This window comes from Zerene cesonia, chromosome 11 (assembly GCF_012273895.1).
Source record: "Zerene cesonia ecotype Mississippi chromosome 11, Zerene_cesonia_1.1, whole genome shotgun sequence".
Taxonomy (NCBI): domain Eukaryota; kingdom Metazoa; phylum Arthropoda; class Insecta; order Lepidoptera; family Pieridae; genus Zerene; species Zerene cesonia.
Window position 1 is genome coordinate 108,098 of NC_052112.1, and position 24,633 is coordinate 132,730.

Below are 24,633 nucleotides of genomic sequence, written 5' to 3' on the forward strand. Positions count from 1 at the left end.
CTATTTTGCTTTGGGACTGTAATATCAAATAACAAGGCGAATATTATCGCAAATTGAGGTGGTATGTGATATTTCTAAAACACAATATTATATTATCAATTACTAACTTATTCAAAATACGAATAACGGAAACAAATTACTTAGGTACATCATTTTCTTTTAGTCGCTCGAAGTTATTCAGTCGATAAGTTAGTAGGTTTAAGTGGGGTACCTATAAGTTTTATATTACAAAAAAAAAGTCAACATTCAACTGCAATGTGTTTATGATACTAACAAATAATAAAATAGTCTATGCCTTCACCTCCAAATCGCATTGCACCGATGACAGCTACGCGTTATTGTAAAACCTTTCGCAAAGGTTCATACATTTCGACTGTCAGCCAGCCGTCAGCGTGATTCTGAAACTAGCCTAAGACTTCAACGTCAATATGTTAGTCTACCTGTCTGTCTGTTAGGTTGACTGTCTGTCAGCCTATCTGTCAATATTGTGTGCGTGATCATAACAGTAACCTTCAAATCATAATTAAAATAATTATAATAATATATTTCGCATTTATTTACTAAACTGTGTCTTGACGCATTATTTTAGATGGGAACGCTTCGTAATGCATTATATGTAAGTTATTTTAAAATAGAAGATTTGGATAATTAGCCTTAATCGTATAGTATCTCCATCATCACAGAATAATAAGTACAATTAGTATATGGCATAGAAAACCGGACCTGCATTTACTTGCTGACAAACTTGTATCGTTTTTTTATGTCATCGTCGGCACTGAAGCTGGTAGGTCGCTTGATGAAGCGCTACCAAAGCCCATGAATAATTGAAGGCGTAAAGTCGATTGCAGACCTTACGCCTCACCAAATGTAGTGCTGACTTCAAATTGGTAAGGGATTACGAAAGGGTTGATAAGAGGAATAAAGGAAAGGACTGGGAAGGGTAAGGAAAAGGATATGGACTTCCGACTACCCCACTCACCGAACCAAACACAGCAGTATGCAATTTCAAGTCAGTCTCCTGTTAGGGTGTGGTACTTCCCCGGTGCCAACTGGCCCAATTCGTGCCGAAGCGTGCTCGACTACCACATAAAAAACCTTGTCTTAACTGAGAGAATACCTTTTATGGTTTTACTAACTACTAAATAAACTGAAATGTTTTTAAAAATCTTGTCAAACCGCAAATTCAGGAAAAACACTCCACAAAAATAAATAAACATACAAACAATATTATTGCACATGATTTGCCAATTTATTTTTTGCTGGTAGTATTTATTTAACGTTAAACCTATAAAGTTAGCAGAAAACGCGATCATAAATGTATTGTTAACTCGCAAAATACCAATTCAACATTGTCATTACCCTCTTTTATACTCTAAAACTAAAATTTTATATACAACTAATTTTAAAGAAGTATGTAGCGCTAAAGAATTTGTAAAAATCCTTTAATACACATAAATATCCATGATGGCGATCTTAGAGTATATGCGAGCTAATAGGAACTTACTAATTAAACCACAATTGAGTGACAACACTGACAATACTGATTTGTCAATATCAAATAAACTGTAATATTACTAATCTGTGATATCAATGACAAACAGCTGTCAATATATATTAGAAATTTAATCATTGATAGTTAATGACTTAGGTGTAACTTTTACTGACTTTACGCAATGCACTTAAACAATAAATTAAATGAGACAAATAGCATGTAAATTATTTTATCAGAAAAATGTACAATGAATATACAATCGCTGCTATTGACTATGGATCAAAAATTATTATGACTTAACCACACCACACGGACACACAAGTGTATAGTCTATGACGCGGACCACAGACAGTAGAGAATTAAATAAATAAATAACTAGTAGTGTCATAAAGTTAATGTCAGGCAGTGGTCGCTTGTTTCTGTAATTAAAAACGATAAAATACCTTAATAATTTCTTTAATTATTATTTATCAATAAGAAGTAAGATGTTTGTTGATTTGTATTGAAATTTACGTATCTTATTTTATAAAAAACGCTAAACATTCTGATACGATTGAATCAATGCAAGTGATCGACCGCTGGCTAAAGCCGAGCCGAGGGTGATTTCTGAAAACCGGCAGTGAATACTTGTGTGCATTGCTTTTTGTTTTATTTTAATGCCATTGTTAATGAAGCGCTGATGGCGTCGTCGTGAGTGTATGTGAGCGGCGATATTTACTTAACGGATTTTTACGGACGTCGATGGATATTTAGGAGGTAAGGATCTAACGAAAGCTAAGAAATAAGCGTACCAGAATGGAATGCGTTTACAATGGTGGCTATTGTAATCGAGCACTCACAATCACGAATCGATTAAAAACAGTGATTTGTTTGAGATAGTGTAAGAAGTTAATAAATACAGATTACAGTTATACGTGAGGCGCGCTGTGACGCGGGGTCAACGACGTCGCTAAGAGCATTCGTACATATATACAAATTAATCTAGTTTCGTTTCAAATAAATTTGTAGGTGATAGTATTTAATGTGTGTGTGTATGTAAGGCAAGAAGTTGCTTGTAGATCGGTTTTAAATAAAAAAAAAAATGTAATGCCTTGTGTGTGTTCTCTACATGTATTCTTATTGTATGGCTTAGCTATTGTGTCTTAAAGTTTTATCAAATTATTGAGCTTGATAAATTTATCTTATCTTCCAAATTGAATATTGAATATTAAATATTTAATTGCAAATTGGCATATTTTTTACAAGCACTTACCTGTTTAGTCAAATACTATTTATAGTATATTGTAATTAAGTGAAATAGAAATATTTCCAAACCACCCTTGCTTGATTTTATATTTTTTGCCTTACTTTGTACTTGATGCTTAATTTTTTTGTTTTGTGGCTGTACCAGTTGCTTATCGGCGCGGCCGCTTCAAGATGATGGTGGAAACCATCCTTGAGTCCTCTCAGGACTTCGGTAAGTCAACGATTATATTGCATTGTTGTTTGTATGACTACACCATTTACACCTGTTTATATCTTACTTTCTGTTTATTTTTCTGTCTTTCTTTAAAATTTATGTTTGTTATCAGGCAGAAATTAAAAAAGTATATTTTTATTTCACTATCTGTTTAGAATTTCATTATATGGCTTAGTGGGACTTTACAATACTTATCTGCATGCTACATTTAACAAAATAACATATTTATTGATGCGGTCTGTGGAGAAAATAGTCTATAATATGTTAAGAAGGCAAACCTCAACATACTCTATATATAATGATAAAAGTAAAACATTTCATCAAGAAAATATGGTTTAAGGTCCACACTTGACTGAGCAGAATTTAGAACTTTTCTTTGAGTACTACTGCACATTACAATAGAATTAAAAAATAAAATGTATGGGACAAAGAAGTCCTATCTGTCAGGTTTTGTTATGCAAGCCCATAAAAGTATGTTATTGATAAGCATATTGGAAATAATACAATGTACTGTATTGACATTTATTATTTATCCTCTATTTGCCTCTTGTGAAGCATTTATTTATAATTTTGATTGTGTCATCTTCTCAGTTTGCTTCACTACAGTATGTGATATGTGAATTGTCCCACTAGTATGGGCTACAATAAAACCATCAAGTTTGTTTCTAAACAGTCTGCATCAAGATATTGTCATTACTAAAAGTCAAATAAGCCACGTTATTTAGCTGTGTAGTAAAGTGAGACAAAATTGAATAATATTAAGGTAAGAGTTAAAATACTTTTGCCCCCTTTTGTGGATGTGTTTGTTCAGATTTATGTATATAATTATATACAAAGTAAAGAGTAAAATCTTTATCACTTTATGATGTGATATTTGACAAAAGCTAATTCATGTTTCTTAAATAGACGTAAATCGATAAATTTATTCAAAAGTTATATTAGATTGTATAAAATAGTGAATTTGTATGAATTGTACTTAGGCTACATAAAATTTAATCCTTTATCTCTTAATACCAATCCATTCATAATGGTTCTAGTTCTGGTTTCGATTTGAATGTCAAGGAAATACATGTAAACGAGGTCTTACTTTTTGTGACAAATGTATATCTTCATATTATATTTTAACTCTCTAAAATCAATATTAACTAGCTACATTTAGCAATTTCTATCAATATTTGAGAATATTTTATGTACTTACATATTAACAAGGCATTATGAATATTATCATATAGGTGCTGAAACCAAAACTTTCATTTACGCACATAAACTCTACAAATACATTTCTATTTATTATATTTTTTACTAATGTAGTTGTTTGAAAAACTTACAATCCTTTTATGCACCTTATAAATAATATAATTAATTAAAAACCTGTTTAGATAAAGTTTTGCTATTTCAATTATGACATCAAATTGGTAAATAGGTTCACAAGTTTTCTCAGTCAGCTGACATAGTATCTAGTATTTTTTATGTCATAGTCGGCAATGGAGCTGGTAGGTCGCCTGATGGTAAGTGCTACCACCCCCCCTGAACATTTGGAGAAGCGTAAGGTGAATTGTATACCTTACGCCTCTACAAATGGATGATTGATGAGATGAGGATTGATGGGAAAGGATTAAGAAAGGATTGATAAGGGGAATAAAGGAAAGAACTGGGAAGGGTAAGGTAATCGGAAAGGATAAGGGCCTCCCCTACTCACCGTATGAAACACAATAGCATGCTATTGTACCTAATAAAATTATTTTATTATTATTCGTATTCTATTATTTCACGTCGGTCTTTTGTGGGGGTGGGGCACTTCCTCGATGCGAGCTGGCCCAATTCGTGCCGAAACGTGCTCGACTTTCCACAGTAAGAGGCTAGTTAAACTAAAGTTAACCATTATGGTAAAATATCTTAATAAGGAAAGTTTTATATATTTTAATCCTTAAATTCTTACTCATTCTAATTTAAGTACTATATTTAATGAAATAAATATTAAAATAACTAATAATTTCATGTTTTCAGAAATTGATGTGCTAAAATCTAAGCCTAACCTCATAAACTTACTTCTCATCGAAATGATGTGTTAGTCTGCATCTTAAATAATAAGCGGCAATGAACATTCGGAGCAAGCGTGCTCATGTTAGAGACTGGTCCAGATAAACTCCACAGTGACTACCGAATAACACGTTCGTACTCCGCAGGCATGTCGAACGGTCCCCTTCCACAGTGGAAGCGCGAGCTGCTGCAGCGGCGCGCGGCGCGCTCGCGGCCCTCCGCCCCGCCGCCCGCGCCGCCGCCGCCGCCACCGCCCCCGCCCACCGACGACGACGAGGAGCTGCGCTACGGACCCGGCATCGTCAAGCGCCTCAAGTCCCGCTACCTCAGCCTGGCGCTGCGCGAGGCGCCGCGCCGCCGGCCCTCGGTGCTGCGCCGGGCCACGTCTCTCGAGCACCTGCTGGACGAGAGGCCGCCCCCCGCGCCGCGGCCGCACTGCCGGCCCGCGCGCCCCGCGTCGCTCGCGGCGCCCACGCACGCCGCGCTGGCCTCCGGGACGCCTCTGCGGCGCGACTCTGTCAAACGCGCTCGCTCCGTGGACGCCCTGAGCAGGTTGGATGCGCGGGATGAACCCATCCAACCGCCGCCGCAGCCGCGCCCGCGAGTGCAGGCCCAGGACGGATCTCCGACTCGGCCTCCTCCGCCGCCGCCGTCTCCTCCCCCGCCCCTGCCGCGCTCCGCCCGGCCGCCCCGTCGCCCGGCTCCGCTCCTACGCGATACCGAAAGGCCTCCGCCGGACGTGGTGCGCTCCACGTTACGAAAATTCGAGTCGGCTCCGCCTCGACGCCCCGCTCCGGCGGCTCGCGTGTCTGCAGTCTTGCGAGGTCTGGAAGGTCTACCGAGAAGTTCCACTCCGGAGCCTCGCGGCCGGTCTCCTAGCCCGGCCGCCGCCGATATATCTGCCATCGACGAGCCGGAAGGAGCGATGATGTCGACAGAAATTAAACAGGTTTCCAAAGCGGCCTTGGATGGCATAGCGCGCGCCGGCTCAACCGTGCGATACTCCTTCGAAGCGCCGAAACGTGGATCTCATCTTCCACCGCTGGCTGCCACTAACCCGGTTCTCTTGAATCGTGTGCGCGTGTCTGCCTCGCCGCGCCGCGTCGGAGTCATAAAGCCGATGCCGGCGCCCGCGTCGGGCCGCGCGTCGCCGCCCCAGCGGGCTCTGGACGTGACGGACGACACGCCCCGGCTCGAAACCCCGCCACCTGACATCGCGGAAACTTCCATAACGATGCGACCAGAGAGAAAGGAGCCGCCTCCCTCGGCTGTCGTAGAACCTATACCTAGACCGCCTCCGGAAGATTCTGAAACGTCGAGAGACCAATCGAGCGCATCGCGCGAGCCCACCCCCGAAATCGATCTGAAGCCGGAGCCGCGAATCGAAAGCCCGGTCGCAAAAAAGCCCGTCGTCAACGGGCACGTGGAGAAAACTGAATCGAAAGTGAAAAGTCTGAAAGCGGCTGGCATCGAGCGCGCCTGGACCGGCGCCGGTGACAAGTGCGCCAATGGCAAGCGCGAGAACGGTGAAGTGCGCAGTGCAGTGTCAGTGGGCGCGGGCGGCGCGGGCGGCGCGGGCGGCGCGGGCGGAGCGGCGCGCAAGCTGCGGCCGCCCGCGCCCGCCGCCACCTCCGTCGTCTTCAACTTCTCCAACCGCAAGGAGGTGCCCGACTACATCGAGAACGACGGCATCGTCCTCAGAGCCAACCGCCGCAACAGGTTTAAGGTGAGTCGCTGTAGATTATTTCATACATCTTGAACAGCAAATCAGAAAAAAGGTCATGAGTATCAACGCTAGAACGAGAAAAATCTAAGGCTACTTTTCGTTATTTTTATGAAAAATTCTAGTAGCCACAGGACTAACAGGACTACGCTTATTATACAAATAAAACGATCGGTGCACTAGATTTCATAAAACATTTAGGGATAACATTTTATTTGAATGATGCAATTATATAACTGTTTTACGTAACACACTTCTGCACATGCAAATATGTCACAGAGTTTCATAAACGCCAGCTCTAGTTACAGTCGGAACCAATCGATTAGTGTTACAATTAAATATCAGATATTGCAATTCAATTAATTTTATCATGCTATCTAAACTTATCTATTTGTTTGATGGGAATGCATTTCGTCAAGGTCGTGTGTGTTTTGCGACTCCAATGTTGCCGTGATAACATTCCACGTTTACTGCCTCGATTGATTAAGACATACGTCGACCAAATACTTCACTCGCCTCTTTATTTACTACATAACCCTGTTTTTATCACCAAAATTACGTAGCCAACTGTCATAAATCTATCTATCGTAAATCGTTGCTCGGTGTCCACTACCGATTTCCGTTGGCACAACATGTCAAGTGTAATTATATGCACAACACGTGGACGGTTCAATTCACCGAAATGGACCCGCTGACGTGGGTAAAAGTGTTCACGGCATGCGTATCCGCAATAATTTATTCATTGCTCATCATATAGGAAGCTCGTCGTCGATTTCACAGAGCTTGGTATTCAGATTTGTACGTTAGGGCCGATTAACAAATGTCGTGTATCGGCGAAAGTGGTGGGCCGGTGAAACCTTGGGCCGGGTCACGTGTGGGGCGATGCGCTAACCGGCGACCACTCTCGGTTTCCGCGAGATGCCCACTACAGCGGTCGGATTCTTAGCCAGCGCACGTTTACAGTGTCTACGTCATTTTACTAACCAGTCTTCGAAAGACTTTCTTATGTTTGCGTCGCAATCTTTGGCAATCTTTAACGATCCCCTTTTTCGGTACACTTGTTTAATTTGTTAGTAATTGTTGTATTTACTTTATGATATTTACATCGACATTAAAATTATGTCGTGCCATTTTTTATTTGACATTAGCAACCCTTTCATTGCTTCGTATTGATTTATAAATTTAATGGAATATTCAAAGTTTACTCAGCTTTTAGTGCGACATAAAAGCCGATGGCAAAATTGAAGCGTCCGCCCTGATCTGATTTAAATATTGACTCAAAACTATTAGCATAAATAACCGATGAGACGGTCAAAGCTTTCTAATTCTGTACAAATTATTTACTGGCTCGTTGAACCGAGACCTGGTCGGTCCTGCTAATTATCAATTTCGTTCCACTTTGACGAAGCCATCTTATATCTCACTGCTGTATTTGAGGTAAAATGACTCGGTGGAGCGCTTCGAAATTCTTTTCTGATGTAAGAGTAGTAGGTACCCACTTCTTCACTATTCCGTTTTATCGCAAGTAGGCATCAGTTATACCTTACTTCACATTGTTCTTTGGAATGCAAAATAACGTTTAATCATACTGTACTTACTCAAAAATTCACTGATAGATAATCCTGATGCCGAGTAAATAGATCAATCAAAATCCAATGATTAGTTCCGCATTACAATGTTAGTGTTCATAATGTTGTATAGGAAAGTCAACATTGAGTTAAAGCCTTTCGGCCTGCAATTAAGTACTTTGGGATAGTCCGGGCTACTCCACGGGGCCCTTTGATCTCCTTATTACACCGTACGCTATGTTTATTGGACCCTAACGGAAAAGTTGCCGTTCACTCGCGTGTCGAACTCGGGACCTTTTCACAATTTAATTTATATTCTACGAAATGTCTGTCTACTTTATATTGGATGGATTCAAGAGCGCCTGTGGCAATATATATGACCCTTGCTTTGATGGATTTATCTAACCTACCTACTAATAAACAGAGCAATAATTATTGAAACAAAATATATATTTTAAAAGAATAGCAGAAATTGTATTCAGCTTGTTGAAAATCCGGGGAGTGAGTTAAAACCAAGTTAAAAATACACGCATTAGAATTCTACCAATTAAAGTGAAAGTCGTTCCACGTTTGTATCTTGGGATTGAATCGTGAGAAGATATTAAACGAGTTTTTCGATCATGCGAAGATGCCAAAGTCACCTAGTCAGCATCAACATTACAGTATAATCTCTAAACAAGCTTTTGCTCGCGCCTTGCACGCGTTAGATTCGGTGCAGTTTATTAGATATTTTTATACATGTAAACCTTCCTCTTCAATCACTCTATATATTAAAGAAACCATCAAACATCAAAATCCGTTGCGTGTTTTAAAGATCTCAACGTACAAAGGGACATAAAGACAGACAGAGAAAGCGACTTTGTTTTATACTATGTAGTGATAGTGATATGTACCAACGAAACTACCATTTTCCCATGTATACAAAGGGATCAAGTTGCCAGCGGTTGTTTGTTATCATATCGGGAAGTGTTTATTTCAAAACATATTAAATAGTTTTCATAACAATGTCTCGACGATTACACGTCACACGCCAGTTGGTGCCCGCCATAATGATACTATTGGTGTTTATTATGCTTCTCTTTAAGGGACTAACTGCCAGTTCAATTGGGTTATTTTATACATACACGAACTTCGATCGGAAAACTTAGAATATTTCAATTAAGATTTGAGACATATGGTCCGGATTATAGCGATACTATAGAGAAAAATACACGTATTATCTTAGAAGCCGATTAGCGCGAGGTCTTGGTTAAGGCCAATATGATAAGACTACATGTAAGTGTGTATTAAAAATGTATAAAATCCTCACAGAGATTAACCTTATAAATAAAAAAAAAGTTCCGGTCATCATAAATTGTAATTAATCGACTTTAAATATTTCCTCCACAACAGATCATTAAATTTCAAGCAAAATTGTTTTCGCTCGACCCGCGGCATTGCAGGAAAACCGAAATGCGTAATTGAAACGGTATACTGACGCTCAGAGTGATTAGTGCGATGGTGGCTCTGCGGTCGCATCGGCCGCTTCACACTGTACAGCTTACAGTCACTGTTATTCTGTTGTAATACAATCCTATAGGCAAGAGTATGTTTTGTGAAAACAAGCACTTACGTTAAATAAAACAAAAGGAATTAAGTATAAGAATTTATCCATAATATTGTTTGATGATAATCCTCTGGCGGATGTTTTGCTGTTGAATATACTGCGAGTATCAATTGGATAGTTCCTTTGTACAAAGTTTTATTAGTTTTTGGACTTGTTTATTCGTTTATTACTTTCCTTTCGCACTTAGGTCTAGTAGATAGGACGATTTGGAGTGTAAGATACGCTTAACTCGACATTGAAAAGCCATGTCGTCACGCAATCTAGCTGTTTACGGAATCAAATAGTTGAACGATGGCGTCAATAAATAGGCCAGTTGAATGACGGCGGAGGTAATTGGGCGCTCGCCGCTCAAACTGTACGTTGATAAGGCAGTGATAGCACAATGTCGTTTCAAGGCAACGCGCAACGCGCCCGGCTTCCCACTTTCGCGTGAGACGATTCATTTTAAGATTCTTTTTCCACTTAATTATTTAGCAATGAGAATATTTTAATGGTTTACGGTAGGCGGGGCAGATAGGTCACGTATGCGTTACCTTTTTGTTGTAATTCATATGCGGAATACGGGTGGATGAATAATGTTTATTTATCTGTTGCTATTTGAATTGCTATAGTATAAGCAAACCTATGGGCTCGTAGTTTTTTTTTCTTGTATATGTTACAGTTAAATACAATTACTACTATATAGCTTTTTCTGTCTTATTTTAGTGAATATATACTGATAAACAAAGTTTCTTATACATGTGCTGTATATTTACTTTGTGCTAAAGGGTTCTCGGAAGAAACCTATTTGCGGCGTTGCGACTAAATTGTTTTTGTTGTTTATAATCCGATTAAATTTCATTGGAAATGTTTAAATGATTACTTAATTAGTACCAACCTACATCAAAGTATTGTTTGTGATCTCAAAACGCTAGCATAGTATGAAATAATCCCTATCAATGTGTCTTTGTTCCCTGTTGCTATTAGGAACATTTTAAATCGGAATTGCTCGTACCTGAAGGAAACACGAAACTCTGACGAACATAATACCTTTTACTTGTTGCCATGTATTGGTATAGTATATTTATAGGAATCCCGATAAATTGTAAGCTGATACTCCCAAAGATTAGTGAAACATGGTATTTAGTAGGTATGTAAGTATTTTGATTCTGTTTCTTGCTGATAAATTGCCATCGGCATCTCATTTATATTTACAAAAATAAGTTCGGGGTGAATTCTTAAGGTCTATCAGTTATAAGGTCAATTGAAAGTAAATTCGCTTTATTTATTTTTAAATATCTCTCATCCATCATCTAGGGTTAAATATAAATGTGCCAGTAGAAGACGCTTCTGAAGAAATTAAATTCCCAACAAATTCGATCATTTAAATATAATTTTCTTCAACAAAACCCTTTTTTTTTTCAATTATAGTAAAGCTGATTGTTTACTCAACTCATTCCTTACAGTGATGTGTGTGTCAGTGAGTCATAAAATGCGGATATTATTGAGGTTTCCTTTCAAGCGTGCGGGTCTACCGCCTGCCGCCTGCCGCGAGTCGCCTGCCGCCTACCGCCTGTCCACTTCAATTCTAAATGTTACGAGATTAATGAAAATAGCCAAAGCAATGCTCTCAGCGTCTGCACTGTCTTGTAAGAATAGCAAGAAAACTTTAACTGTTGTACCAAACCAAGTGGAATGACTTGGCCCGTGGGTATAATTTTAAAGTGAATGTCTCAGGACATAGATACAGAATGAGTCATTATAAAGAACATAGACAACTTATTTTCGCTTAAACAACACTTACAGCAGCATTGTTTGCAATCGCCACCAACAAATTTGCGGGGACGCATTGATAGAACAAAATGCGTAGACATAAGGATGTACGGGCGCCGCAGCTCACAATAATTAGAGCTAGTTGGCTAATTGCGGGTCAGCGCGCCCGTTAGCCGCCGCCGCTAACTGTACCACCATCTCGCGTCACTCGCAGTCATTGCCTCTACGTAACTATAGTTATGCGTCTGTTCGATCAATTGTTGGTTATAGTTTTGGATTCACAAATGATTAGCGATTGAGACATACTGAGAGCGTGCGGTACAATCTACCGCAAGCGAAGTTCTACCTTCTCACTGCGATGACTCTCGTCTGTGTTCCATTTCCATAACATAATGTAAGTTCTGTAAACAATAAGCAAGTTCGATAGTCTTTGACCTAATTTCCCTTCCGGATCGTCATCACTAACACCGAAGCTGACCAAGCTGATAGAACTGTGTGATCTTTTAATTCTGTTGATCTACCGCTATTAAAATATATGTATTTAGATAAAATACGATTAGAAAGCATTAAGTACTGTTACACAAAAGCGTTTTTTCATTTTAATATGTGAATTGTGTAACGATCAGCTTAGTTGAGATTCTGTATTAATTAGCAGCACGTGTAGACTTACCCGCTTATCTCTATAGTGTGCATTACACACGCCCGCTCCTGCCCAGATAAACGTTTTAATGTGATACCTCTGTAGGTATTGAAAGAGTGACAATGGTATTTTGGATGATAGAAGGAAATCCATAGCTATTTGATGACAGTCCGACCATCGCACATGTTAAGTCTATTCTTAGTATTTATTTGCGATAAATATAATTACTTTCACGCGTATTGATAACACGTTGTTAACATTTATCTAGCCTTGTATCGTGGTCGACACTTTTGTGTCTTACATTAGGTATTTACGATAAAATGCGAATTATCGCAATAAAATGTTAGCGCGTCAAGTGTTAGAGATTTATAGCTGTGTTAAGTTGAAACGGAAATGTAGCCAATAACATTAGGAATCGTATTCTCTCACACGAGATCACGGATCCATCAATAACGTAGACTGTATGACATACGATATCACAGCTGATTGGAGAGTGAAGACTGGTTAATAAATTAAATACCTTTTATCCCAACTCGATTGTTGCGAAAACAAAACATGTTTTCAAACAAATAAAAAATTCCCACCAACGTATACGTTTATCGTTTTAGTCAAATATGTAATTGTTCCACCGAGCCGCCGCCGCCGCGGCCGAGGTCACTGTCACAATGTAACAATGACACGCCGCTGGCCACTGGGTCAACGAAAATGCGACCGTTTAGTGTCGAAATGTGATAGAATTCGGCGTCGGGACCGCGCTCGCTACAGCGCGCCGCAACACACGGCCGATGCGTTGCATTGTACCTTACATTACATACAAAACAAAACGCTTCTGGGCTTGTCCGTGAGTTCTTTGACTCTAAAGAGTGGCATTTGAAGTTTACATAAATTGATTCAATTACTTAACTTTACCACGTAACCCGATCACTATCATCGTCTGCTCATAAATGTTTGCCACCGAGCTGACCAAGTAGTAACCCGATAATACTCTATCATCATGTTAGCTAGGTAAATTAATTTTGTTATTTAGTTGAGGACCGCGACTTGTCGATAGCATCCATGCGAGCCATTGCTTTAGAGTTGAGAGTATCCGCTTAGTTTTTCATATAATGTAGACTTTGACACCTCGCTGGCATTGAATAAAAACATCAAAACAAAAAAGGCGAATGCTACAAAGCCGTAAGAGCCGGGCGACACTCAACACCCACAATAATAATTCGCTTGTGATATGAATACATTGGAATGATAACATTGTGCGACAGTTGAGTATTCAATCGTCGCGCGGAAGTCGAGCTCGTGGCGATGACACCGCCACTTTCTCGCCGCTGCGCCGGGAACAATGTTCAAAAAACCATCAGTGAGAGTGATGACTAGTGCTGGGCTGCGTGTCGATAGTCGATGCTGTATGGTAATCGTTTGGTTTCAACGGCAGGTTTTGCGCGAAGCAGATGAGTTTTGAATGCTCGTATTTAATCATTTTACGAAGGCATGGTACGGAACTAAATTAAACGATCACTAAAACATTTATTTGGCAAGAACAAGAAATTGTAGATTAGTAACAGAATAACCAAAATTCTTTATCTGATACATGAACCATGTAAGGCTGTATGTAACGCCTATTGAAATTATTAACATTTACATCAGATATTCTATAATTTCATCAATTTATCCATCCTAGTGATACATTCCTAGCGCACGTATTCAATGTACTATCTCTATAGAATATATCAATATATGTTTCTATCGATATAGATCGCTCAGGCATCACTAGAGGCCTTATGTAATTGATCGAAGGGGGACCGACGCGTCCCACGCGCGCCGATTTGCTCTTCATCTGTTTACATTCGCTCATTTGCATTCCTCACTCATTGTATGAGACTTTTTTTATCTATCAGTCTATTGTACAGATTATAAACAGTTCCTATTAATTAATATGAAAGTTATTTCTGTTTTTTGAGACATCAATTTGTCGTATTACGTTTGTCATTCATTAAACCCACCGTAAAAAGTCACATTTCCACTTAGTAGTACTAGATATTTTTATATCTACTTTAAGAGACTTTTCGTATATATTATATACTTCCCAATGTTAAGCGAAGGAAAATAACATATTCTACAAGAACGAAAAGTGGAACTTCCCGCCACAACCATTTAAGTATGTTGGTTTCGCGCGCTATTCTTCGGAACATCAAAGCAGTTCAAAGGACCATTATGTTCAGATATAGTATAACGTTGTGTACGAGTATTATTTCCTCCGCGTGGTATAACGCACGGACAGTGGAGACAATGATGCGTCGTGAATACCGAACTCACTTAAAAAGCGCTGTAGGGTATCAAATCTCAGGCCGCATGAATTCGCTGACGTAACGCCTAATAATAGCCCGCGTAAGGCTTCGGTTTCGCTTCGGGTTGCTGATGGCGAACCGATACGCGCAACAATATCGCTATTTGTGGCGGATTTCGCTAATGTGTCTGCGAATACGAGCGAATTGCGTGGGCTGCAATGTAACAATGTCGAGCTTGTTTCAGCCCAGTTTATTTCAATGCATTTGTTTGAGAGGAGTGGAGTGGGCGAGCTTTTCGATTATGATATATTGAATGGCAGTATAATGTTGAAGGTGAATCTTTGATACAGTTGTTGCTATTTCTAGGATAAAAGACCTAAATATCTGTCCAGCTAGTATAGTCGTTTTGCTGTTCAGGCTTCTAAATACATATCTGACAATTGGCGTTTAACATTGCCTTGTACTCTGTTTTTCAATATGCTTAAATGTTGGTTACTAACAAAGACGTGTAGTTTTCGGTTAATCGTTGAAATCCTTATATATGATATGTACCGACATCATCTTTTTCTATTTGATTAAAGTGCAGCTAAAGCTGTCTCATACTTAGATGTAACGGACGTCGCGAGTACAATGATAGCGAAGTTTAATTCCCCTCGAGAGTTATCCTCACCGTCCCCTGAACGGTTCAATGTATACTGTAACTAGATTTTACAAGCCTGCCTCCACACGATACACTGTAGCCAGATAAGTATACGTTCGCACCGACTCTGAGCAACGAGATCTTCACCTATATGGCTATCCTACTAATATTATAAATGCGAAAGTTTGTAAGGATGTGTGTGTGTTTGTTGCTCTTTCACGCAAAAACTACTGAACCGATTGCAATGAAATTTGGTACGTAGATAGCTGGACAACTGGAATAACATATAGGCAACTTTTTATCCCGATATTCCTACGAAATACGGACTTACGCGGGTGAAACCGCGGGGCGCAGCTAGTAATGTATATATTGGCTAGAGCTGTGTCAGCTCACAATTTAAAATTGTAAAGAGGATTGAAACTGATGGGTGGAAGATTAAAACACCATTTGTTAGTTAGCATGTGGGCGTGGATCAGGTTTCGCGTTCACACTCGTAGAAGTGGCGTACCTTTCCACAAGTAGCCTGATAGTTTGTTGTGTATTATCGCATTTTGTTCGTATTATGTGTGACCCAAATTCTTGGCATTTTGTTTTTTCCTCCAATCGGATTACAATACGAAATCCTAGACGATATTCAACACCGTTGTGTGTACACCTATGGCGTACCATCATAGTAAATGAATCATTTTTCCAACTTACTATTACTGCTGTCTGTAGACTTCTCAACAGGCCCATATATTTTATGCAATACTAATATTCAGAATGTAGATTTGAATCAAAACCTCAAGCAAATGTGACAAAAAACAGAAGAACGAAACTTTTAGAAACCTTTATTCAAAGTTAAATGCAATTATAAAGCAACTGATACAACATATATGTATACGCATATCGCAGATACGGAATGCAGTGACTAATAAACAAGGATGCAAGCGTAACGAAGCAAACAAACAAACAAACAAGAGACACAGAGTGCGTTGGTGCGTTGGCGCGCACCGTTCAGGAATGGTCAGAGCGAGGCTTGTTTGCGAGCCGATCTGCGATGTTCACAGATTGTTCACTTGGCTATTTCCAACATCAACATTGCAAACTGTAGGCTCGGCTATTTTAAATATTCGTCCCCAGACTTAACAGAACATTTGTCATTTAATCATGATACGATTACGTAGAATTGTAAGGTACTTTTTGTGTGATTTACACATACATATTCGAGTGTATGTATAACATGGTAATTCATTATTAATGTGCCTCATTAAATCAAATCAAACATTGTTAAATATTATGAAATTCTCGTAATGAATAAAAAACAATGTCGCAAAAGGTATACAGATATGAATATCGAATGAACCGAGCAATTAATGAGATCCATTTTTGGGGTCGTCTTTAAATTCGAAATTTAGCTAAAATTGTGTTTAAAAAAACATCTGTTGAAAACCAGATGTCGTTAATATTCATTTCGTTGTATAATTTTATTTTTCTTTAATATATTTAAAGAACTTCAATGTTTAGTGAAAACTTTGCTAATATGTACCTGCATATGTTTATAATTTATAAGAAATTTGGTATTGTTTGCTTCCCAAAGTGAAATTAAATTAATAAAATTATCGTAGCCAATTAAAAAAACAAACGAATTACAAAACAACATTATGGAACATTACATATTATGATGTGTATTGTTTCTGAAGTCTTCTTATTAATATTGTAATTGTTAAACAGGAGAAGTAGGACTTCAAATATGTAAAGCCTCCCAGCTTGAAACACCTTGGAGTTGATATCAATTATATACTAACACATCACTTATCCAGAGGCGGCATGGTTTCTCTTCTACTAAATATATTTGTGCCTGAAGGACGAAAGATTGAAACTATTATAATAATTTTACGATTAATATGAAATAATTTAACAAATCAACTCGGCTAGCAATCAATTTGAATTTGAAATCGTTCGCAGTGTTCGAAAGTAAAACGAACTTAAACATCTATTTATATTCCGCCAATGTGTGCCGAATTCGTTTAGAGATGCGATCGTGCGGCCGCGGCGTGGGCGGCATCTTATCGAGATTTGCGTAAAGTTGCATCCATTATCGTTAGATAACTGACCGGCCTCCTCGCTCGGACACAGCTTACGTAACCATCTCCATATTTTGTTTGTCTAATGTATCCGAGATCGTCTACAACTTGCTTCTTTAATGTCATTGCAGCGACGACGACGACAATTAGAATATTTTATTAATTGAACAATATGCATAATTGCTTTCTAAATAATATGAAATTTAATGGGTTGTGAGTTTAAATTCGTTTTTAATTGATCTAAATGAATTTTTAGTTTTAAAATATATGATTGAGAATGGCACGTTGAGACCTAGCCTATATAGAATTGAATGAGCTTTCAACTCTGTTCTGGAAAATCATGTTCCAGAGTGAAATTAGGGCAACTGGTATCAGCTGATTATAACGATGAGTTTACTTCTAGCTCGAACTTGATCACGTTGTTATCGCTAAGCGATAAGGTTGTTTTTTGGTGGTTATATCTTGGTGTCGTGTCGCAGCTTCGTATGTTACACAATTTGATTAAATTATTTTATTAACCCGAACTACTGCCTTCTAGACTTTGTAATATCACTTTGCTCACTAATGAATCATATCTAAGTATTGCACCATCATCTACTTTGCCTTAAAATGCTATACGATCCAAACAAGTGGCTTATTTTGTGTGTCGCGATATCTTATCGAGAGATAACCAGTTTTATCGGATTATTGAACGATTTACACTTAATAATAATGTGTCACCACATAATAAATACCAATAAGTTCTTGAATATCATTAAAGTGTGTATATCTAATGAAATTTGTGTACCAAATAGGCAGTTTTATAAGTTTACGCTAAAGGTCTCACGTTACGAAATCGCTTCATCTGGAGCTATGATACCACGGACACACACACACACACACACACACACACACACACACACACACACACACACACACACACACACACACACACACACACACACAGGAGGGATGAGGAGTGAAAGAGTCAGTAGACATAATGAGCGTATTATTAGACTCCAGTTAACTCTAAAGGCTATCCTGTCTGCTTCCATAGATTTAGTATAGCAGGGCTGTGCCAGCGTAAAAGTGCATTAGGTTCCAGTTCAGCCAGTGAGCCCGCGCGCGGCGATAACTCGCGGCGAGATAACCGAGCTGTGGGCGAATGTAAACATTGTCGCTTGTTGTGATACCCCGCCGATGCTTTCATACTGTGGACGCGCTGTGCGTCCGCTGCGAGCGGCGGCTAGGGCTGCCAACCGATTGTTTTCGGATATTCGATATATTTTAAAAACACTGAGATTTTTAATCGTAATTAAATACTAAGATACGTTTGACTAAAACCACTACCTGAAGATTCATCTTTAAACCATTAATTAATATATTATGTATATATCTTGAATAAATAAATGAGGATGATATAACATACGTAATGAATAAATAATGCTAAAGTGGTCAGGGTGCGAATATTGTTTGCATAGTGTGATATGTGCACGCAATCTAAATGCAAAATAAAGCTTTATAATTATTAATCATATAACTTTCTAACGGTGATGTTACTTTAAATGAATATCAATTTTCCACCGATATTTCAATATAGACGTTTTTAGTCAAAATTTCAATTTATTTCCAGTCTGTGGTTACAAAGAATTCTAGATGGAATGTTTTAATTGGTTTCGGCCGTTATAGGGAACGACGTTTCTGAAATAAAATGAGTGTTTTTAGATAAACTCAATAATAAACGTAGATAAAAGTAAGTTATGTATGTAGTCTTTTAATTTATATTAAAAGACTACATACATAACTTACTTACAAAAATCTGCAACGAAAATAATGTAAAATGACTGTAATGTCCATTAAATTTACATGACTAAATTTAGAATGACAATATACAAAGGCGTTTATTGAAAATATTCAAATTGGAACGTTATTCGTGGCATTGAAAAATGTTCTCAGCAACATAAAGACAGCTCTCAAAATATAATAAAACCAACTTTTCCAAGAATTCTGACCATAAAATTATTTACCAATGGCCGATATCAATGCATGTCGGTTTTAAATGAATCACTGTTGAACATTTTTATTGACATAGCTTACATTGTATTGTTGGTGTGTATAAACTGGGTCGCGTGGGCGCGGTGCTGGGCCTCATCCTGTGACCTGTCCAACATATCTGAACTCGTATTCAATCCGTGTTTCATATAACCGAATGTAACACACAATAACGATCGGTGTTAAGGGGGTAATGTTGCTGGGAAACTGAGCGAATAAAGCGATGAGCTAATGGCAGTTTAGCACCCGAGCCCTAATGACTTACGGGGTAACTACAGGTAAGTGGAGCGGTAGCGAACATCAAGCTGAGAATGCCCTACTCCTGTATGATGAGTGCGATTGGGGGCTAATCAATTAAGGTATTATGTTGTTTTTGTAATATTGCAGGATTGGCTTACCCGTTGTGTGCTCAATGTTGGATAGAGATAAGTCGAAACGATTAAGAATAATTATAAAATAAATTCTAAGAATATTCCATATTTAAATACGGAGTAATCGCGGGTAATTTAGGTATATTAAGAATAAATTAACGCTTGAGGTCAAAAGTTATATACAATGTACATTATGACGGCATCTCGACTTTTCCATCCTTCGAAATCTATGCAATTTCATTCCATACCCATAAATAAGTAACAAAATGTTTAAAATGTTGTTTATATCTTCATAATATATTCAATGTCCTCTCTCTCTACTCACACCCTTCGAATCCTTTGTTAGGTCTCCTCAGAGGGTCTATGAATGTAACAATTGCACTTCTTGTATCCTTTTGTATGATCAAACTGGCCTATCTCGCTCGCAAGATTTATTTATTCATGCCTTAAATTACATTAGCATGTATTTTAATCTAAATAAATTATTTTTTTTACGATACGAAAATTATAGGTACAAAAATGGAATGAAAACAACAACAAAATGATTGAACATTGGAATAAACATTTATGTTTACATTAGAGCGGCGTTAAACTAGCAGTGGGGCCGAATCAGCAGCGAGGGCCGGATGTTACTCATGCTGATACAACTACATTATGTACTGTGTATTTGCGTCGCTATTTATCTGGCCACACGCTAATCACCCCGCCTTCCTAGTACTTAAGGATATTGCCCATTTATTGTGACCACTTATTTGTGGGCTACTATAATACGTAATGAATGTCAAATCGTCAGCATTTTATGTAATTGCTCGTCTGACTGTTAATTGAATAGTTATTGCCGTAATTAAATAGTCGTTAGTGTAAATAGAGGGCAATCAACATTCTCGATACGCCCTTTTTGCTATCAATTCTTTCATATTTTTTAGATTCACACGATTCGCTTTCGTTTTGCGTAAAATCGTTATGTTTTTTTTTTTAGTGTTTGTCGTATTTAAGAAGTTATCTGAAGTGAATTATTTTTATTTACCCGTTTGTAAATACAGGCGGAAAAAAATCCAATTACACGATAGCCTTTGGGCTTTGTGGCTGCTGAAACACGCCACCAACCTTGTTAAAAAACCGACGGCAAATCTGTTTTTGTTTACTACAAAGTATTCCAAGGAATAAGCATTCGATAGATAAATAATGAATTATTTGTTTGTAAAAAAAAAGGTTCTTAAAACTCTTTAGACAAAATATATTCATAATTTTTGCCTAGTTAGGAGTCGTATCTCATAAATATTTCATTTCTGGCTTCACCTAGTTCGAGTTATAGTTGGCGTTGCGTGCTCATTTGTAGTACAATTCTGTTTAAGTACTGCTATCCACATCATTGGGTCATCATAAAGCAGAGGCGAAGCCATAAAGGGTTTACAAGATTATGGGACCGCGCCGGCCGACACACATTCCGCTCTCGTAGGCGGAATCGCTAATGCCTCGTCATCAGAGCTCTCGATGTGTAATGGATTCTGAAAGGTGCAGAGGTGCAAAAAGTATTAGAGGGACAGCCATCGGGCGTATATCACTCTTGAGATTTTTTTTTTGTCTCATTACCACCGTAAGAGGTACTTAACTTTTCTTTATGGTTGCCCCAAATAAGGAACCATACCATATTCTATGGGTTTGTGGATGTCCAGAACTTCTTAATCTCTGAGTTTTTATGATTTGTTAGTTTTCTTTTATTTATATTGTATAATAAACCTAAGGTTGTTTGTAATAACCTAAAAGAATGACATATATGTAGTTTAGCCTTGTAGTGATACATGGCTGTATTCATTATGTTCATAAAAACAAATTGGCAAAGAAATAAACGGCGGACAAATTCCGCCCGATTGCTGCTCTTTATTTTATTGAGATCAGGAAACGATTTGCCGTCAATTTAATGGCGTAGCTTTATTTGAATAATTCACCCAATCTGAATGTCGTCGTTGTGCGGCGGCATTTCCGCGTTGTGACGCGCTCGCCCGAAAGTGATCGGGAACCAGTTCTGTGTAACAAGGTGCGATATATCTCGTTCATCGTGGCTATTGATGGACCGTCTTGTTAAATCGGATTTAACCGGCTTACCGGCTACGGCTTTAGAGAAGCTATAAGCTTATTTGTCCCCTTTCAAGTTTGTTCGAAGATCGTTGCCGGGGTAACATCTCGACAAATACATTATTCAGATTCCTTACTCACTGGAAATGTTGAACATAATCTATTTAGTTTCTTTTTCGCAACAAATGTGATATTCTGGTGGATTTTTGTCCGGGTTAAAATCGTTTCGTTCTTATTTTACTATATAAGGGTGTCGAATGAGAGACAAAGATACGCTGTCGAGCATCCGGTGTGACACAGCGACATTTCGCTGATTAAATGCGTCATGTGTTAAAGCGTCTGTTAAATTTCCCCTGGGACGTGGGCCACGGTAGTCCACAAAGTACAAGAATTCTTTTATCAGATTTAGTTATGTTGCGTTATCCATCTCAATTATTTCCGTTGAACCTACTTCGTGTTTCTACGGCATGTGTGAATTTTAGTATTATGCGTTGTGAGTGGGTAATATGTTTATCGGAATGATTCAATATATCGAGAGTGAGAGCCCGACGAGCTGCACGGAAACCGGATTCAAGCTCATTTGTGCAACCTTCGCCTTGTGTTCATTATAAAAACAACAATACATGGATCATTTATGATAATAACTTGATACCTTTTCTTTGAACGCCTGGAGTCATAAACTAGCGGATTATCGGAAGGAGTCACGAAAAGTTGTAAAGCTTCCTTTACTTCATACGTGAGATTATCTTCTCATTATCCTCAATGCGAAAGTTGTACTGTATATTATCGTTTTCTTCCAAACCTTTACAAAATATTCATTAATATGATAGATGTTCAATGTTCAATAGTAATAATTGAGCCTTTTTTGGCGGAAATCTAAATTATAATCACTCACAATGACAAAACGCACAATGGTACTCCCGATGAACAAATGATCCCTGTGTGCGTGTCTATCTGTCGTCGTTTTCCTTCTGACAAATAGTAAATACAATGTTTATTGCCGTTTACCCGATTGAATTCCTCCGTTTGAAGCTCGTATCTGTCTCATTATTTGTTTTGTGTGGATCTCATCTTGGAAGGTAGAAACTTAATTGATTTCGATGCTAGGCGCCTAAACATAAACATCCTAAATTCCAACATAACAGCCATTCGTTATGTGTTTATAAGGGTCGAATATATCAAAATGAGCTCAATATTAGTCGTATTGACAGAGTTATTCGAGACCCGAACGGTTACAAATAATTTATTGACGATGGAACGAGACGTAATCTGGCGAAGCCGGGGCGAGGCACGTCGGGGAGGAATTAAGGAAATATTACATCCTTGCTAAATATTTACTGAACTCGTTGCTACTGAATATAATATACAATATGTCAAAGTTAATGCAACAGATCAACCCAACGTAGAGAATTCGACCTGTTACATTTTAATGACCATATATATCCATATGTGACTAGTTTTTCGTCCGCGTAGTCCATTTGACCGCCTCCTTGGTACAGAGGTAAACGCGTGAGCGTAGAACCGAGAGGTCCTGGGTTCGAAACCCGGTGGGGACAATAAAAAAAATGTCTAGGTCTGGCAGGACACAGAAGGCTGATCACCTACTTGTCTATAAAGAAAATCGATCAGTGAAACAGATGTATATCATCTGCCCCATACCCCAGTAGGGGACACGGGACTTCACTTTTAGTAGTCCATTCCCTCCGGAAATGGATACGGTAAAAAGCCTAGCCATGTTACTCTCTGGCCTCCCAACTATCTGCAGATACAAAACTTACTTATATCATTAAATCGCTTCGTCACGACGTCAAATATAGACAAACAATACACAGAGTCCCCTACAACCTTGGGATGGGATAAAGAATGCGCAATTAGCAAATACTTTTATGTGAGTAATTCCGTTCAAAGCATTTATATCAATGGTTCAAAGACAATAAAAGTAGTTGGATAGGTGAAAATTTTTTACGATGAACAAGATATGATAAATAAACATTACAGTATTTTTACAAATGAAGCTAGACTTTTGGAAGAGTTAAACAATGGAACGCACGTATGTTCCCCTGAAGCTCTGCTGCTAACGACGGCAGTTCGCAAATGGTATCAAGTTCCACGGCACTAATGGTGCGCGTGCGAGATGAAACGTAATTGTAATGCGGCGGTACCGGTGCGCCGGTTAGCGGTAATTAATTAACTATCAATAAGCCAGCAGATTATCAATTCAGGAGGCGTGTATCTGAATAACAAGCGGCTAATGATTGCAATCGGCTGGATCGACGCTGTACGCGTGTTTGTGTCGCGTGACACATGTTCATGGTATACTTGCTAATAACTTTGCGCCAATGAATAATGGCGCCAACTAAGCAAATACATATTATTACGGCCGCTGTTTGTGTGAGCATGTCGGCGTGTGGGGCCCGACTCGTTTACTTGTATCTCTACAAGTAAAATTAAGTTTTGAAACACGTTTTAGTCCACGCGGAAAGACAACTTTTTTTCTATTTAAAATCTAACAAAGGCCGCGTTTCATTGATGCAAACATTGCAATCATTGAAAAAATCTTTCATATTGGTTGAGATGGGTGTTAATTAATTATTTCAAAAGATGGCGTGGGATGCCCTTGGGCACATGAAACCAAAACAGTAGATGTAACTCTTGGTCCGAAAAAAAAATTGTTTTCTTCGTGTAAAAACATGTGTTTATGATTTGACGGAGTGACCTACGTGTACTATTTTGTAGTAAAATAGTAAAAAAAAACACGCTATAACGATATAATCAAGTAAATCGTCTCGATTGATCTTAAATACAGGAGGAAATTATTTAATCCTGGTGAGCTTTTTCAGGATAATAAGGGGTTGTCCATTAATCACGTGAGGCTTGAAAGGGGGGG

General features: G+C 38.5%; 1 protein-coding gene across 1 annotated transcript in view; it reads left to right on the forward strand.

Moving 5' to 3' along the window:
- Window positions 1-1,878: 1,878 nt before the first annotated feature.
- The window catches only part of LOC119830481 (serine/arginine repetitive matrix protein 1-like), a 33,247-nt gene continuing 10,492 nt past the window's right edge, over window positions 1,879-24,633 (forward strand). Inside the window, exons 1-3 of the mRNA XM_038353526.1 lie at window positions 1,879-2,248; window positions 2,883-2,948; window positions 5,138-6,717. Coding sequence (XP_038209454.1) covers window positions 2,909-2,948; window positions 5,138-6,717 — 1,620 coding nt within the window. The 5' untranslated portion in view covers window positions 1,879-2,248; window positions 2,883-2,908. The remainder of the gene's footprint in view (window positions 2,249-2,882; window positions 2,949-5,137; window positions 6,718-24,633) is intronic.